Source organism: Helianthus annuus, chromosome 4 (assembly GCF_002127325.2).
Source record: "Helianthus annuus cultivar XRQ/B chromosome 4, HanXRQr2.0-SUNRISE, whole genome shotgun sequence".
Lineage (NCBI taxonomy): Eukaryota > Viridiplantae > Streptophyta > Magnoliopsida > Asterales > Asteraceae > Helianthus > Helianthus annuus.
The window spans coordinates 157685179-157704763 of NC_035436.2; the positions used below are offsets into that span (position 1 = coordinate 157685179).

General features: G+C 36.5%; 1 protein-coding gene and 1 long non-coding RNA gene across 2 annotated transcripts; one reads left to right on the plus strand and one right to left on the minus strand.

Moving 5' to 3' along the window:
- Window positions 1–3351: 3351 nt before the first annotated feature.
- Window positions 3352–4179, plus strand: LOC110936968. The gene is made up of 2 exons (XR_002590476.2): window positions 3352–3815; window positions 3939–4179. It is a non-coding gene; the product is annotated as an uncharacterized LOC110936968 (long non-coding RNA).
- Window positions 4180–9901: 5722 nt separating this feature from the next.
- LOC110936969 (DNA damage-binding protein 1) lies at window positions 9902–17634 on the minus strand. The gene is made up of 19 exons (XM_022179375.2): window positions 17436–17634; window positions 16039–16087; window positions 15631–15690; window positions 15440–15531; window positions 15301–15352; window positions 15167–15229; window positions 15004–15053; window positions 14824–14899; window positions 14544–14753; window positions 14342–14448; window positions 14123–14231; window positions 13660–13860; window positions 13354–13569; window positions 13149–13259; window positions 12767–13042; window positions 12388–12662; window positions 11959–12310; window positions 10741–11025; window positions 9902–10664 (listed from the first exon to the last, which is right to left on the minus strand). The coding sequence occupies exons 1-19, from the start codon at window positions 17537–17539 to the stop codon at window positions 10083–10085; spliced, it is 3270 nt and encodes a 1089-aa protein (XP_022035067.1). The 5' UTR covers window positions 17540–17634; the 3' UTR covers window positions 9902–10082.
- Window positions 17635–19585: the final 1951 nt, after the last annotated feature.

Genomic DNA, 19585 nt, shown 5'->3' on the forward strand with positions numbered 1-19585 from the left:
AATCAAGGACATTAATTTGTACTTGCATTTTCCTACAAGCGATTGAGAGACAAGATGATGAACCACATCCCCGTACTTAGTATTGATATACTTACAAGTGGTAAAATCAACCAAACTTATTTTCCGGAAAAATCATTTTGATTAAAACAAACTTAAGTGTTTTGAAATCTAAATGAGAAAATAGTTTGTTGATAGGGGGAGTTCTGATTGTTTATGCCAAGTGAATGGCGAATTTATGCGATTTGATATCGGTTGTCATGTTTCTGTACAGTTTGTTTTCAATTTTCGTTAATGTGTTTGCATTTTAGGGGGAGTAGAAATTTCAGAAAATCCAAAAACATTAGAAAATTTGAAAAAGACAAAAACATGATAAAATTCAAAAATGAGTTTGTTGTGAAAAAAGAGGAAATGATAGTACATCAGCGGACTATCACAACATGCTAAAGATTTGGAAAGTTTAAAAGTGTTAAACAATCTTACTGTGGATGTGTCAGTAGATTTTTGCACATTTAATAAACTGTGACGAGATATAAATCTAAATTTCAGCGGACTTGCTTGTTCTGTGGGTTAACACAAACTTGGATATATAGGTAACCCCTGAAATCTTGTTTGAAAGGTCCCTTATTCTGAGATACTAGGTCTTTATACTCAGTGATATCTGGGGTATTATCCCGGGACTTCTGCTGTATGGAAGTACTGACCTAGTCCCCGGATAATACTTTCTGCAAATGCTTGAAAAAGCGCCGCCCTCAGCAAATCGATGAAACAATAAAATTGATAGTCATTGCTGTTGTACAAAAGATCCTCTAAAGGGGACCCACCAAAAGTCGAGCCGTCATCTCTCTGTTGAACGGAAGTTCTGACCTGAGCTCTCACGGTTTCGCACCTAACCCCTTACAGATATCAGCTGTGGTATACTCACCTGTAAGACTGAATATTGGGATCTGGATACGGGAGTATATTCAAGTAGTGGGACACACGGATAAGTTTAAGTGCTTAAAACATTAATATCGTATCTCGGATCAGTTGAACTTTGTGTGAAAATTTAAGTGGACCAGTATACTGACAATCTAGGTAAATTGTTTAGAACTTAGAATGAAATCAAGCTTAACGGTGTTGGTGATTTGTCTCATAAGCTGATATGATCCTCTTACACAAACTCACAAAAATAATGTTTGTAAATATTTCTTTACTGCATTTTATTTCTCTTATGTCAAAAATCCAAAAAGATTTTCAGTGTGTTTTAGCATAAAGTTTTGAAAAAGTCAAAAAGATTTTCGACAACTGATATTGAAAAGTTGATTTTCAAAATTCCGTGTGCTAAACATAACGAACAGATGGTTTGGGAGAGTGTGTTGATTTTTTGAAAACAAAAATGATATATATCTCAAAGTGGTTCTTCAAATTGTAAAATCATTCTGTGATTGTATACTGTCTGCGAATGACTCATTAGATTTTTACATGTTATCATCGGAAGATTTATTTTTGGGTAGAGGATGTGCAGGTTTAAAAGAGATAGAGAACCAGGTTCTGATACCTGAAGACTTGGTGATTTCAACATGCCAGACTGCGATCCCAGCATATCGAAAGGCGGAGTCTGAAGACATCCAAGTAAAGTTTGTTCGTGGAGAGTTTATTGGTGATGATGAAAAGAGAAGAGAAAGATTTGAGGATGCTTTCACTGTTAAAGACTGAAGTCGTTGAAGACTCGACACTTTAGACTCGTCAACATCTGAGGGGGAGTCTGTTGGTGCAGTCATCTGTCGTCTTCGTCTTATGTCGAGTTTCGGGTGCGTTGCAGATCCAATCGGGCATGACATCACGAGTGACATCACCTTGGTGACATCACAAGTGATGTCATGATACAAAATATTCAATATTGGCCGTTTACATCATGCTTCACAACAAGTCTTATATGTTCACAAAAGACAAAAAACTATATGGCCCAATGAGAAGCAAGCTTGTTAAGGTCCAATGAGGGCTAGCCATTTTATCGCCCTATGAGAGATCACCATTTGATAAACCAATGTAGGGGTGAGCAAATTAACCACCATAACCGATAACCGAACCATAACCGACATAACCGAACCACTAATAACCGATAACCAATATAACCAATGGTTATGGTTATGAAATTTTGTATAACCGTTCAATCGGTTATGGTTATGGTTATGAAGCTTTGGTTAACCGAATATAACCGAAACCGAACCGAAATTGTGATGTTAACTTTATATAATAGATTTGTGTTTTACAAAATCATATAGAGGGTTTTTACTAAGATAAAAGTATGTTAGTAACAAAATAATCTTGATGTAGATGTCATTTATTTTGATAAAGAACTAAGGTGTTATGGCCATAATTGTTTTTGTTTGAGAATTACCTTATTAAAAAGAACTGTAAATCGGTGGTTTAACCAAAAAGTTTAGTCTTCGTTATCTTATAAAATAGGCTCAAGCTAAGTTCAAATCGTGCACAACCCTATTTATTTCAAACCTTGCTTGGTTACTTAACCGAAATTAACCAAAACCGAACCATAACCGACTTCATAACCGATTAACCATAACCAAAGTTTGGTTATGGTTATGGTTACCAAAACTCCATAACCGAACTAGCGGTTATGGTTATGGTTAATAGTAAAAACCGACCCAAACCGACCCATGCACACCCCTAAACCAATGATATGAGAGTAACCATTTGGATAGCCAATGGCAAGCTGCTGTTTGAAGTCAAGGTGGATCGCTTTTATGGCAACAAGGAGGTTCGCTGATAAGGCATCATGATGGATCGCTTATTCGGATATTCACATGGATCGCTTTTACGGATTTGTTTAGGATCGCTTATACGGTTTATGTAGCTACGAGCGGTCCTGGAATAGTATATATAGGCTTGTTGTCACATTCATTTGTAACATTGTTCAGATCTGATACCGAGGTATTGCCGGTTTTCCTTGTAAACGTAAACGTTGTAAAATCAATCTACAAGAGGTTTAAAGTGTGATTCTAGCTGTGTACACGTCCGTTTCTTTGTTTCCGCCTCTGAAACGGATTTGAGCTCTTCCGAACGACTCGTTTAGGTCGCGAAATCGATCCTACATCTATAAAAAAAGTAGATTACAAGTTTTGTCCTTTATGTTTATCCCAAATTTCAGGCGTTGTCCTTTACCTTTAAAATTGATGACTTTTGTACTTAATGTTTGAAAATGTTGCACGTTATGTCCTTTAGGACAAACCCAGTAATAATTTTCAGTTAAGTTATGTCATGTGCATTACACATGAGGGTAGAACGGTCATTTCACCTCCCCACTTGTGTTTCCCGCCTTTTAATACTAACACCCCCAATTCATCACTTTTCTAAATTATGTAAATTAGGGCTTCACATCACCCACCAAATTAGAGTTCTTTGGCCATGGTGCTTTTATCATCCACATTCAAACCCAATTCGTATATCTAATTTGTGACAGTTGTAACCCGTTTGCTCAATTTGTGACATGTTTGAATCATCCACATTCAACCAGTTTCTTTCACTTAACATGTTCTTGTAACTTCCCCCTTTTAAACCCAATTCGTATATCTAATTTAGGGTTCTTTGTGCAGTTTAAGGAATAACACACATATGCAGCAGTATTATGGTGGCATAATAAGGAGACAACAACACTTAATTAGGTGTTTGGGAGGTGATCACCAAAGCAACAACACCCTTCTTTCAGTCACAAGAATGCAATCTGTGATGAATCCCACTTTAGAAGCTGAAACTCTTTAGTATTTTGAGGTCAATTTCTCCTACCCTTGATTCATCTAAGCATAAAGGTCAACCTGGTGAGTCCCCTTTGCAAAATTGAAACCCAAGATTTTGTATCTTGTGTTGAATTTACTGAAGAATTGATGTTTTGTCCCTGTTTCTGTTTTACTTGTTGACATACGTTGGTGTTGTTTAACCAGGAAAGATACCAGTTGCCGTGAATACACCGGTGCACTCTACTTCTCTGCGATTTCGGCTCTTAAAATTGTTAGTCTGCACTGTTTTAACTCGTCGTTTCTTTTGGGCTGCTATCCATACACAACTGATGTGCCATACGCATGTTAATCAAGATTGCAAACCACTCCCTCCTTGTGTTAAGGGGCATTAAATAGGTTGTATGTTAACATGTTAACCGAATGTTAAGAGACAGATTTAATTATTCTTTTATTTTTTAAACCAAAAACCTCTAAAAAAATAGGGTTAGATGAATTTAAAAGGGATTAAACCATTTCCTTGGAATGGGGTAAAATAAAATGAGGAAAAAAGGTTGATGTGGCATTTAGGTGGAGTTAAGATGGGTTAAAGTATACCAAAAGGCCTTACGAACTTTAACACAAGATCGTATCAAACAACTTCAAATTCGGGGGGGGGGGGGGGGGGGGGATGATGATATAAGGGCATGGCTAAAGATTCCAGTTCTGGTATCACTTAATTCTAGTATCGCTCAATTCTTACAGCAAGGGTTTGGCAAGCATAGGCGCCCTTGTGAGTTCAAAAGAATGGAAGAAAGTCATATGGGTGATGTTCCCAATAACAATGTGGCAAATTTGGAAAGCAAGGAATAAAAAAGCGTTTAACGGAATAAGCATACTGAAATACAAAATGGTGGAAGATAGTAAAGCAAACTCCTTATGGATCAAAGGTAGGACCAAATTTCATAATTTGGTGTGAGAGAGATGGTGCGAGTTCAATATTAGAGATGTAGTTACATAATCGTTAATCGTTTTCCTTTCATTTTTATATCTTTTGTTGGGTTTTTAAAGCATATGTTGCCCATTCAATAATCATAGAATCATGACGTTCAAAAAACAACCCCTCTTTACTATCGCCTAAGCATCAACACCGCCGCCTTAACATCACCACCGCTCGCAGCTATGGATATTGGGATCTATTTATTAATCGCCCGATAATATGTATATGTATTTATGTATTACATATTTTTAGTAGCTATGGATATTGGGATCTATTTATTAATCGCCCGATAATATGTATATGTATTTATGTATTACATATTTTTAGTATACAATCCGTGTAATACACGGACTATTATGTTATGTCAGTGTTCCTAATTAACATAGGTCATTTTTTTTGTAATACGTTAAAATTAGTTGTTTGAATTGTTATACGATAATAAAAGTTATAAAGTTTTTTACACATTATAAGGTAATGACTTTTAAAGTATCTTGCTTCGATTAACTGTAAACAACAATTCTCAGCAACTTGCTCATGGTCAATTTAAAAAGAAAATTTAATTTTAACATAGTAAAAGCTAAAATTAACTTGGTAAAAGCTAAAAAACAATATACACAAACACGTATTATCAAAAGAGCTCAACACAATAATAAAAAGATTAAAAATAGGGAAACCCACGAAAATGGTCAAGACAACGCTGTCTTTTCCAAATTGGCCAATTGATACCCCTCACCAAGCCGTTTCCACATGCTGAAATGGCACAAGGAATCCTTTCAACGCCCAACCAACCATTCAACGCCACGTGTCCGACAAAACCTGTAACGACTTGAAAGCGTTTCAGAACACGCCACGTGTCCGACCATTGTTCAAAGAGCTTAGCCAAGCCGTTTCAATGGGCTCCTGTTGAAAGAACTTAGCCGAGTACCTTCAGTGAGCCAAGCCGTGTGCTTGGGTTGGAGCCGAGCCGTTACCGTACACACGTGGACCCCACTGCTGCAAGCCAAGCCGTTTCCCCCATTGTTTGTGCCGTCTCGGCCGCTTTTTAAGCCGTTTCAGCTGGCTTAATCCGGTACAGCTGTGTTAAGCCGGTACAGCTGTCTTAAGCCGTTTCAACCTATAGTTCAAGCCGTTTCAATGTGTTGTTCGAGCCGTTTCACCGTCTGTTCCCCTATATATTTACCCCCTTGTTTTTTTTTTTTTTTTTTTTTTTTTGTGTGTGCTTGTTGAACGGATCCCTCTACCACACTTAAATCTTATAGAAAATGTTATCCTCCCTCCATTATTTGATTCTTATAGATGTTTTCGTGTATCAAAGGCAAGAAATATTTATGAAACCACACGTATCTGTTAGTGTAAAAGACGTGTTTCTGGGTTTTAATTGTCAAATTAGCTTTTGATATCGTTTCTCATATTGGAGTATCGTCTCTTCAGAAATGCCACCTCTACTTACCCAGTGAGTGTGGATGGAACTTGCGAGTTCAAGACGCATCTTTATCATTGGTAAGGTGTTTTGACGCGAATTCCAGAAGAAGAGAATAGATTCACTCCTAATTTTCAATTTGCTCTCGGTTTTCAACCGAGTCCTAAGCAGCGGTTTGGCGAAGTTATGTTGTTATCTGAAGATGCTTGGCGTATTATAGTTGAAATGTTTATGTTTGTATTTTTACATGTTATGTCTTCTATGTAATATGTATTAAATAATAATAAAGTTTACTTGTTTTTCATTCGATATATATTATAATAGCGATCCATTACTGCAGTAAATTACCAAGCAAAAAAAATTAGTGGAAAAAAATAAAAAAAATAAGAAACTCAACAGCCTTGTTTAAAATCAATGGTGCACACGGCGTTTCAACGCCCTCAATTTACCCCACTATATAAACCCTCACCCCGTTCATTTATCACCACGTCGTTTCAAATATCAAACATTCTCAGCCGTTTAAAATATCAACTTCTCAGACGTCGTTAACCACCCACCTGAAAATGGTGGATTTGTGCGAAGCTTGGGAGGAGGCGGTGATCGATCCTCCGCGACGAGGACAGGGGGGCTCTGGCTTCGTGTTCAACAAATTTTTGCCCAACTACGAGGTCCGGATCACAACCGGGCCGTCGACGCGTTATCCTCCAGGTTCCGTGTCATCCGGTTGGAATGTGAGAGGTTCGACCGATATTACAAGAAAGTGGAAACAGAAATGCCGGACCTTGGTGAGGACGATACGAGGGACGTGGCTCTCATCAACTACCGTCATGAAGAGGGACATGATTTCACACATGTCTCGGAGTGGGAGGCTATTAGGATATGGTTTTAGATTTTTTTATTATGTTTTGTTTAATATTTTGGTGTTTATTTTTATTATCTTTTGTTTAATATTTATGTTTAATATTTTGTTTAATATTAATATAAAAATAGTTTTTGAGTCAGTTAACATGTTTATAATAACTTAAAAATAACTAAAAAAATTAGAAAAATCTTACAAAATAAAGTCGACAAACGGTTTGGGCCCAAATTTATGTTGTATAATGTTTCAGTCCATTAACAAGTATTGGGTTCGGTAGATGCCCAAATTTATGTTTTATAATGTTTCAGTCCGGTAACAAACGGTTTGCGTTACCGGCATTTTACGCGAGTGTCTAGATAAAGCGTTAATAGACTCCGCGCTGTTAGATGTCATATAATGATATCGATTGCCGGGACAATGCGCCCTTGCCCGTCTACCGAACCCAATACTTGTTAGAGTGTGACGTACTCTAGGAATGGCAAGACAAAGAGCATTGAATGACTCATTAAAATCAGACAATCGGTACGATTTGCATGTCTTCCACCACAGCTTCTCATTTTCTTTTCTTTTTTTATCAGACGGTAAACGTAGGTTCATCATTAAATGATGACAGCATAACCCGTGATAAGCATGTGGAAAGACGTTTCTAACAGCTAAGTGTATAAAATTCGCTCTATCCGATATTATCGCCATGTCGGGTATTTCACCGATACATTCTCTAAGCTTTGACAGAAACCATGTCCAAGATTCACCATCCTCTGATTTTCCTATTCCATAGGAAATTGGTAAAATTTGGTTGTTTCCATCCATCCCGACTCCTAAAAATAAGGTTCCTTTAAATTCACCCTTTAAGTGTGCAACATCAATGATCACCACCGGTCTTAGATTACAGATAAAGGTACCAATCTGAAATGAAATTATTTAAAAAAAAGTCAAGAAGATGTAGTTTGACGAAAAAAATACAGACTGTTGTAACTTACTGCAGCACCAATCGCAACAAAGACCATTTCAAACCGACGCTCGTCATCGGTCTTGATATGAGTGACAGAATCCAGATTTGCCCGCTCTAAATTGTAACAGTAAAATGGTAGTTCTGCAAACGAATCTCTGCTTGTTCCTTCTAAAAGCTCTAGTGCTATACTTTTTCCACGCCAAGCTTGACTAGTGGTTATCTCAACTTGGAATCTTTGTCTAAAATCTTTCACTATATCATTACAACGATATATTCTACCACTGTCTTTTAAAGGTTCTTTTAAATAGTGAGCCACAACCTTTGGGTTTGCCTGACGAAGATATGGGTACGTTAGCGTCTTCGAGCACGTGTGTTTATCGTTAAAACCCTTAATAAAAAACAACCCATTATCCCCAAAACTGTATGCACGAAAACGCCAAACGCAACCGTCGACCAAACATGACACTTCGTACCGCGTTTTAGATGATCTATCTACTTTAAACTCGAAGCGTTCTAACAAACATTTTTTCCCAACTCAAGTTTCATTTCTTCTTTGTTATTAAATACGTGCCCTAGTTCAAAAGTAATTGATAAAGATGGCAAACACTTTTCAAATGAATTATCGGGATTTGGTTGGTAGTCGTTTAAAACATCATAATTTTCTTCATCAATACAGAGATTCAAATCAGGAACTTTAAATTTATTTGGAGGTGAAAAACTAGATGACCCAGCACAAAACCCTTCAACGACATATAATTTATAAATTTCAAAAATATTTTCCATAGCAAAATTATAAAACATTGCAAGATCTTCATCATTAATTATATCGATTGGATCACTAAACGAAGACAACCGATACGATAACTTCGTAATGTTTGTAGAACTACACATGTTTGACACTTTACTTAAAAGAGCAGTGTATGAAAGGTTGGGTTCAATTTCTAAACCACGTCTACTTGAATCAGCATCAGCAACATACTCCAACTTTCCGTTAACGATTTCCCACTTTCCGCCGCTGTATGCAACCAAACGAATCTTCATAATTTTAAGTTCCTTCTACAAAACCTAACTGTTTTGATAAGTTTAGATAAATCTGTTGCACAAACACACACAAAAAAACAGGCAAATATAAATATATAAACTACCGCATTGAAACGGCTCAAACAATAGCTTGAAACGGCTTTAGAAGCCTGTACCGGCTTAAGCCAGCTGAAACGGCTCGGAGCAACTGAGACGGCACAAACAATGGGGGGAAACGGCTTGGCTTGAAGCGGTGGGGTCCATGTGTGTACGGTAACGGCTCGGCTCCAACCCAAGCACACGACTTGGCTCACGAAGGTACTCGGCTAAGTTCTTTCAACAGGCGCCGATTGAAACGACTTGGCTAAGTTCTTTCAACAATGGTCGGACACGTGGCGTGTTCTGAAACGCCTTCAAGCTGTTACAGGTTTTGTCGGACACGTGGCGTTGAATGGTTGGTTGGGCGTTGAAAGGATTCCTTGTGTCGTTTCAGCATGTGGAAACGGCTTGGTGAGGGGTGTCAATTGGCCAATTTGGAAAAGACGGCGTTGTCTTGGCCATTTTCGTGGTTTTCCCTTAAAAATATTACATGGTTTTCTTTTGACGGGTAAAAATGTAAAATAGACCCGGGTTAAGGCTAGATAGTGTGGTGAGTAAGGGCAGGGGGGTTAAAGCATGCCGAGTAGGCGCTTCGGGGCTTTTCATCATAATTAACAATAATCTTTACAAAAACTCAAGAAAAGGCAAAATCCGTGGCATTTAAAAACTTAAACCAAGAACTTAACTCAAAACTTTGGTGTAATTTAGGAGTATGAAAACGTTGTCATTTAAAAAAAATTGAACTCATTTTGACATGTTTTCGAACCCAGCAAAAAATTATAACTCACTTACAAAAAATATTTTAGAACTTTAATATAAATAAGATAAACAAGGCAAGATAAAATTCACACCAACACATTTTTCTTTTATTATATACAAACAAAACCAAGAAAAAAGCACAAAGTTTCACATGTTAAGGTTCAAAACAAAGTTTCTCAAAAAAGCATCCAGGGGATACAACCTTGATGCAATCTTGTTAATTCTACTCTCTTCATGACTTCCTCTACTGAAACATTCATAGATTAATGCAATCTTGTTAATTCTTCTACTCTCTTCATGACTTCCTCAACTGAAACATTCATAGATTTTGAAATCTCTTCCATTCTGCTCCTTCCAAGATCAAGAAACGACTCAATTAAATCACCATCCAAGAAATTTCTGGAGTCAGCGGATTTCTTTTCGTTATAAAACGATCTCCATTGTTCATGGCTCAAACCGCCAACGCCTTTTATAACCTTCCTCAGATTCGACTGAAGTTTCTCCATGAAAATGTACTGGTCTTGAGGGAGTGAAGCAATGACACCGATGACTCCATTGACCGTCCCAAAAATAATGGTTGGGATTTGACCAACATCAGAATCGGGCAACCGCATCACGAGTGAACCGTGTCGGAACCGGTTCACGAACTCACCAAGGTGGTATTCACCAACCACCTCTAGACGCCCCCGTTCCTCGTCAGTGGCGCCTTCGCTGTTTTTGCGGACAGTAAAAAGGTTGAAGTTGTTTTCAGCACCGAGGTAAATGTCGTCGTCAAGAATCTCGACTGCTGACATCCAATTGGCGTTGTAATCACGCGCTCGTTCCTCTATAGCACCTTCCTCATGCTGATGCGGCAACCACACACAAAGTAATTAAACAGAACAAAGATGGTAACGAAATATAAAACGAGTTCGATATTACCTTATAAATCAAGAGTGAAATTGATTTCATTAAATCACCAACGACGATGAAATCCCCACGAGTTTGCACATAGAGAGCAAGTATGTGGCCATGATGCCCACATTCAGATTGCAATTCACGTGTACCGTCGTCACGAAGCATCCACTTGTACAGTTGAATTTTTTGATTTATAGCAGCCAGTAGTTTACCGTTAAAAGCATTCAAGGAGTACACCGCGCCCTTCGTTTCTTTCTCAGCTACTAGTTGAAGCTTTCCATCTTCAACCATGAAAACCAAAATACGCCCCTGCACTCGTTCATCAATATAAAAACTAGAGTAAAATGCCAAGATAGTCCCTGTGGTTTGCTAAAATTTCACCCTTAGTCCCCAGCTTTCTAAAATTACACTCATGCTCCCTGTGGTTTGACAAGTTGTTACTCGGATAGTCCCTGAAGTGAATGGAGGTTAGTTTTCTCAGTTAAGTGAGTGAAAAATGACTACACTACCCCTTAATTTAAAATCATAATAAAAATAGTTGAATATATAAAAAGGTGGGACCCATTATTTTTGTATTAATAGTAAGGGTAATTTAGTCATTTTACACTTACTTAACTGAGAAAACTAACCTCCATCCACTTCAGGGACTATCCGAGTAACAAGCAGTGTTGCAGAAATCGGCCTAGGCGGCCGATTAATCGGCGCCTAGGCGCTAGGCGGCCACTTACTGCCTAATTTTGAGCTAGTCGGTCAATTAATCGGCCATGGTCAAAGTCGGTCAAAGGCGGTACCTAGGCGGTCAAAAATCGGATTAATCGGACTATATTAATCAGTCAAAATCGGTCAAAATCGGTCCTAGGCGGTCAAAATTGGTCAAAATCGGTCAAAATCGAACCATACTATCTGAAACTTGAAGTATTTATGTGAATTTTGAAGTATTACTTTTATATTATTGGGTATATATATATAATTTTGAAAAGTTACATATAAAAATCCCATTCCGATTAATCCCTAGGCGGTACCTTACCGCCCGACTAGCGCCTAGCGCCTTCTACAACATTGGTAACAAGTAGTCAAACCACAGGGAGCATGAGTGTAATTTTAGAAAGTTGGGGACTAAGGGTGAAATTTTAGCAAACCACAGGGACTATCCGGGCATTTTACTCTAAAAACTATAAAACATCAACGTAATGAAAGAAAGAAACCAAAAGATTCACTCAATATAAAAACTATGAAACATACCTTTGATGGTTCATTCTCCTCTGGCATAACATAAGCCGTGCCAACACAATAATATGCGTTATTATCGTCTGAGAAAGAGCAACTGAGTATGGAACAGCCATTCTCAAATTGATCAAGTGCGTAAGTTGATAGGAAATCAAAGGTTTGATCATCTAACAACCGAATGAAGTGCATTTCAGAATCCTCTGTGCTTGACTGGTTGTACTTTAAACTACATATGGCAAATGTACGAGACTTTTCTTGATGGCAAATACGCCTTGCGTATTCACCAAGAGGGATTGAGCGGATGTGAAGCTTCTGAATATCATCAATTGTCCCGATTGTTAACTCACCTTCTTTCGCAATTGCAAGACTATTGCCCACAAGATAAAAAAGTTACTAACTAGAAAAAAAATGAGAGTAAAAAAGGTGAAAGATAACTAAACTAACCTGTCGGGAAAAGCAGCAGAATTGAAAGGGCACATATGACTAACTTCTTTTAGGTTCACGTTACTGTAGAGTAACTTTTTGTTACTGCTGTAAATAACAGTTGGCCTATCAGAGGCTGCAAAAACATGAGTGGTATTTTTCGATGAAAATGTTCTAAGTGTTATCGGTTGGGTCCCGAGTGATACTTTTTTTCGATCCGTCAATTCGCCAGTGACTGTGTTCAGTAAAAAGTTCAAAAGATGACCATCTCCAAGTGCACACAACAAGTATGGTATCTGGAAAATAAACATTAAACAAACAGTTCGATAAAGATGTAAAAAATCGCTACCATCGCAACTTAAATATCGTTGAAAAAGAATTAACAATTATACGGTTATACCCCTTCAAAGGCACAGAGAAGAACGGAACGAGGAATAATTTCACCACCTAAATGCTCTTCGGTCTTGAGCTCTAGGTCAGGGAGTGAAAATATTCTGACACTAATATCCGTCCACATACCGACTGCCGCAAGATTACTATAGTGAAGATTTTCACCTATCGGGTTTATGTCAAGGCATGAAATATCGTATTTCAGTTCGGCGTGTTTTTTTTCTACTAAAACTCCGTCACCGATTTCAATGTAAACAAGATGGCCACCTCTAGTAGCCAATAGAACCTGTCAAATATTCAAATTAAAAAAAAAAAAAACAGTTACCCTTTTCATTCTTTAGATCAAAAAGGATGACTAAAACACATATTTAAATGAAATTTAATTTAATTACTTGAGTAGCGTTAGCAGTGGCAACATTAATAGAGTTCTCAATAGGTGCATGCCATTCGTGTCTTAATTCTCTCGATACTGAACTCACGAGTCTCACGGAGCTTGAAGTAACCTGAAACATGATTTGTATGATCTCAAGTTAACAAAATATTTAAAAAAATATATATATGATGCAGAGATAAATAATTACGAATGCTCATGCAAACCTGAACAAGTTGATTATGCACGGCATCATGACAAAATAAAGTTTGTACTTGAGAACTAAAGCCCTCAATCTCAGTTTCCTCCAGCTCATCTTCTACGTTCATTGCTAATATTCGAGTCTCACTGATGAAACTCACAACCAAAAATGTGTCGTACAGATCGTCTGTAGCTGATCTTAGTGACCACATTCCTTTGATACCTTGTAGTTCCACGGACGCCTTATAAAAGGATATTTAGCGTAAAATAAATAATCATAACTTATAAAATACTACCAATAGAACAATTAAAAGACAGCACATACGGCATACCTGTTCGTTTATCCCAATCCCGTTTCTAACAATGCAAAGGGAACCATCTTTATATGCTCCTGAACAAGTTACAACCTGCCCTTGACCTTGCCTCTCTAAGTCAACCACACAAAAGTCAACAATTGGGCCCAAGTTGACATATCTTTCTAGCACTTCCACGTAAGACCCTTTTGCATCAGGCTGAAGATTTAATTTGATAAGCTGCAACGGAGAAGTAAAAAAAAAAAAAAACTTTAACAACATCGTATACCTCAATTCAACGGAAAGGAAAAAAAACATCGAATCAAATATATACAAATACGTTTTACAACTAGAAAAAGGAAGGGAATTAAGGACCAGTTAAATTATTAAGCTATCGGTTTTTAAAATTTTTTTATCTAAATGTTTGGCCCATATATTCCGTCTTAAATATAACGAGCTTACAAGAAGCCATTATATGATGAATGTATACAAATTTACGTGCCTGGGAATCTCCAAAGCTTGAGCCGACATATACAAATGCATTATCAAGATATGATATAGTTGATGCGATAGATGTTTCCCCTAGAAGCTCAATTTTGAGTCCGGTAACCCTAGAAACAATAACGAAAATGTCCTTAAGAACAATCATGAACAACAACTTCACGCAAACTTAAAGAAGCAAAAAAATTGTATAGTAGCAAGACGTAAAATCAAAACTCACTTTTCTTTCTCGTGGACTATGACAAGCAAGTGAAGAAGCCCACTAAGGTCACCAAGTAAATACCTCGAACCATCCGCATCCACCCTTCCATACGCTCTAGTAATAGACTACAACGTCAAACAATACAATCGCCATCAATCAAGAATACGTTTGTATAGAACATATTGTGAGGAAACAATGAAGAAATGAGCACTTGACTTACGGGTCTAATGGGTATAGCTTTAAAAGCGGAAGCACTACAATACACAATTGTCTCCTCCCCGATGATTAATACACCACAAAAAGGTGGCGGGACTGGAATTAGCAAATCGGCCCCATTATCAAGATTGTTTTGAGACCATGGACCTTCAACAAAGTCTTTATCCTTCAACGATACCTCGTATGTTTTTACATGGCGTGCGTCTTTATTATCCTGAAAGCAGGCAACAATAAGTTTATCATTCTTGAAAATTATTTTTAATTCCCTTGTAAAGAGCCCCAACCTGATAAAGAACAACGATTGTAGGCTTTGGACAACCGTATAGAAATTTGATATCCAAAACTTGAAGTTCTTCTAGCCTGAAATACGTACAGAAAGTCAACAACGGGTCGATTACTACAACAGAAACATATGGCTTTATAAGTAATATGAACGCATACAAAGTGACCGAAGTAATACATACCTGATGTTAAATGCTTCTTTGAGTTGTCCTTTGTTATCGAATGGAATGACCTGAACAAAAAATAAGCATACGAAAGAAGTATATTTGAACTTAAAAGCTAAATAACATCCAAAAGCATAAAAAGTAACATAGATAATGGAAGATTACATCGTGAATAAACTACCTTAAACAACCCATCATACAAATGAAGCCCGATGAGTCTGCAGTCGGGGTCAATTATGCCTATCTACAAAGATCAAATATGTGGGAAAAATATTATTAAAAATCAGATTTTGACTCATGCAGCTTGATATATACCTGGCCATTATCTGTAGGTCTGCCTATGCGATCCGAGACATCACCCATAGCTCTACACAAATCATAAACAAATTTGTAAAAAAAAGATATATACAAATGTTGTTGTAAAGCATAGTTTAGGTTTGTTATAGAACCGAACCTTGTAATAACCTCATTTGCATCAGCATCCCATTGAAGAACACAAAATTTGTATCTTTCGGTTGCAATAAACAGAAGGTCTTGTGTTTCACCCTTCAATAATACAAAATCACAAATGAACAACAAAACTTAAATTGATGCAAGAGTTGTATAATTAGTTATTTCTATGAAAACCGCTAAACAATTACTCACATGAGAACGGAAAAGTTCTAGAGTTGCAATTCTTCCGTATATTGGCACATCCAACATAGGCTGCATAAACACAAATTTGCAATTAGATATAGAACTAGCCAACTCGGTTTTGATTTATTACTAATTAATAATATTGAACTACGTCATGCGCTAAGACATGTGTTGAGGATTATGTAAAAATTCATATCTTATATCATTTCCATTCCAAGTTCCAACACATATGCTTACCACTGCACCACCCCGTTGATGGTTCTTAATCAAAACTTATCTTACAGTTAAATCAAAGTGTGATATTGTGCAACTAGACATACACCCATGTAATACAGGACCAAAACGCATACACAATGCATGTCTAAAGCACAAACATAAACTATTTAATGTACAAAAACCATAGGAATGCAAACCCACCTGCAAGCCTTGAGGAGTAAGTAAATGAATCTCGATACGCGTGCATTTCCTGAAAAACAGATGCACGATGAACAAAAATGAGTCGTATGAAAAAAAAAAAATCGAAAAAATCCTTTTTTTCCTTTGAAAAACAAAAACAAATTGCTAAAGTAAAAACCCATAAAAAAGGGTACCAGAAAGCAAGGGCGGAGCTTAGTGGGAACCGGGGGTGCACCCGCCCCCTCTAATGTTTCGGTTAGAAGTGTAAAATTTTCGATTTTCGTCCGAAAATTTTAAAATTATATATGATCGCCCCCACAATTATTTTGCCTAAATATTTATACAATATATCAATTGGGTCCCATGACTATCCGCCCCCCGAAACTTTTGATTAAACTCCGTCGCTGCCAGAAAGTAACCGCCTAACGGAAAAAATAATTTGCAACCAATTTACAACGATTGCCTGCGCCACAAGCAGCCTATGTAGTTAATATCCCGATATATTAGTGATATAATCAGTCCCCCTGCCGAGATAGCGGTACAAAATATTGGTCAGAATATCAGTACCGATAATATTAGTGATATTGTCCGATATTTGACCGATATAAGACCGATACTTGATCGATAAATCACCGACTTTCCCGATATCAATACCATTATTCTTATTTCTACCGTTCATTTTTCTTCTTATTGCTGCTATTAGTGTTTTAAGTCTTAATTGTTAGTTACTACTGTTAAATGTTAGTGTTTTAAGTCTTAGTCAGTTCTTACTTGTTACAACTATTAGTGTTAAATTGCTATATGTATAAATTTAGCATGACATTAAATTACTGATATCCTGTCTCAAATATCGGTACTTGACGGATATCCGATATTTTGCCGCATTAACTACTTAGCAAGCAGCCAGCGGGGAACACACATTTCACACGTCTGCCAAAGTTAACAGCCTACTCTCTTATTCGACCGACAAAAGCTTAAACTTTGAATTCTCAGGTTCACCTGAGTACTGATTAAATGCAAATATCCATATATCTTCTATACCTAATCTTTGTTCCAAAATTAATTAATAAAAGATGAATCATTCTTCCCACAATGTAACATTCTCTATGCACCACTTGTAAACAAACACAAAAGCTTTTTCATATCAACTAAAAATGTTGACCAACAGAAGTCCAAAATCCCCAATAACAACCCTACTTATAAATGTAGAATTTTATTTTAATTTTTTTTAAATCAACAGTGCTTAACTACTTATACATTAATAAAATTATCCCAGATTTCCATCAAATTTCGGAGGTAAAAGCTTAAGTTCAGTATGTAATATATAACATAGAATAATATTAAAAAGCTGATAAAGAATTAGGGGGAAATCAAATGAGATAAAAATAGAAAGAGGAATGAGGAATTGAATGTGTTACGCGATAATAAGATTGAGTTGTTGTGGAGCAGTGAAATTGCCGACGCATGAATGAGTGACATTGGTGGGTTTATGGGCTGTAACCACGTAATTATACGTGCTCATCTCCTTCACCGGAACCCTAAAACCCTCTTTTTTTGTTCTTTCTCTTCTTTGATTCAGCCTGTTTGTTTGTTTTGATGATCCTACGACGACGTTTTGGTCTTTTCCCACTAAACAAATAAATACCCTCCTTATTTGTTACGACTTAAGAGATTAAAAAATCGCCAATGAGGTAGCGGTGGAGTGATTGGGTAAAGATTTGGTGTTTATTGTAACCCAGGTTTGATTCTCATTCTCTCCATTGTTTTCTGTGACATTCAGATGAAGGGCAAATACGAGTGGCGTCAGTTTGTCTTGGATGGGAGGTGAGGTTTTACCAATTATTCCACTATCGTCTTCGGGCGGGTGGAGGTCGGGTTTTCGCCCATCTGAGGGAGCCAAGAGGCTGGCGACGATCGGGTAGTCGACTTTGGCCAGAGCGCCCGATGTCACGGTGATTGACACGTCATTCCTTGTCGTTAAAAAAAAGAAATTAAAAAATGAGATGATAGGTTTGGATCTCACATGTCACTTCTTGTAGTTATTAATGTCAACCTAGTTTTCTCTTATTTATTATTAATAACTAGGGTGTTGCGCTTCGCGGTGGGGCGACCCGATTTTTGATCCGATACAAAAGTATGTCGATGCATGTCTTACATCAAGTGGGAAACTCGATTAGAAAAGTATTTACAAAGTAAAAAGGTTGTCAGTGTGAATGCTAATCAACTTAAGTTTATAGCGACATGTAAATAAAAATAAAGACGTCAAAGTTGATTAAAAAATATTTAGAAAGTTAGGAGGTTGTAAGAGTCAATGCTGAAAATTAAAGGTTATAAGTAAAAAAACAAAACCACAAAAAAGAAAGAAAAAAATTGTGCAAGGGGTAAAAGCGTAAAGTTTAAACGTTGACGAAAACTGTAAATTACAAAAGAACTTGGTATTTAAGAAACAGCAAACAAAGCATAAGGGCCAAAAACGTATATTACAAGAGATGGGAAAAAAATATGTAAGTGCAAGGGGTAAAAACGTAAAGTTAAAAAGTTGACGAAAAATGTAAATTGCAAAAGAAGTTGGTATTTAAGAAACAACACACAAAATATAAGGGTCGAAAACGTAAATTAAGAAAAAAAAGAAAAAAAAAAGAAAAGTCAAAGGTTGCTAGAAAAAAGACAAAAAAAAAAGAAAAAAAAATTAAAAAAAAAAGTTTCCCACCGACATAGCCTTTTTATAGTTATACAATGTCAAAGTAGTTTTCTGTTATTTATTACTAGCTTAGAACCTCGTGTTATACACGGGTTGCTTAAATTTAATTTAGAGTTAATTGCCAAAATCGTCCCTGAGGTTTGAGCAGGTTTGCCATTTTCGTCCAAAATGACACTTTTGTACCAAATTGCCCCCAACGTTTGTAACTTTTTGTCATTTTCATCCAAACCACTAACTTAATTTATTTTTTCTGTTACGTTGAGGATATTTGGATGAAACTGGCAAATATAAAACCATAGGGACGATTTTGGCAATTTACTCAAACTCTTTTAAATTTCTTTTATTTAATTAATGTTGTTACATATATAATAAAAAAGAATATACATGCAATTATTTTATGAAAAAAATAATAGCTTTGTCACATAATTTTTATAAATTTTCATCCAACCACTAACTAAGTTAATTTTTCTATTAAGGCGAATGATGTTTATAAACTAAGACAGAAATTAATTTCTATTTTTTTATATAGATCAGTTTTATAAAAATAAAATGTACTTAAACCTCTAAATTTTATAAAACTAAAATACTGGTGACCTTATTGAAAAAGGTCAAATAAAAAAATCTTGTCATATGTACCAAGTTTGTAATTCATTTTCTACTCTTTTAAATTCGCTCCTAAGGAAAGGAAAAACAGAAGCCATTGCCCCCCCCCCCCAATCAAACAACGTATTGTTACCAAACCTTAAAATTACATACCAAATTGTAATTATAATGCTATGAACCAAAAGTTTTTTTACTCAAACCACTCAGAATAAGTATTAGTTAGTTACCCTTATAATCTTAATTAAATAAATATTTTATTTCTGC

Bases quoted from the DNA above. Each gene is read 5' to 3' on its own strand.
- LOC110936969 (XM_022179375.2), bottom strand. From the start codon at position 17,539: ATGAGCACGTATAATTACGTGGTTACAGCCCATAAACCCACCAATGTC. The intron at 15,054-15,166 runs GTAGTTTATTCA...TTTTTTGTTCAG, and splicing joins TGTATGATGGGTTGTTTAAG to GTCATTCCATTCGATAACAA. The intron at 13,861-14,122 runs GCACGTAAATTT...TCTCCGTTGCAG, and splicing joins CAAGCTTTGGAGATTCCCAG to CTTATCAAATTAAATCTTCA.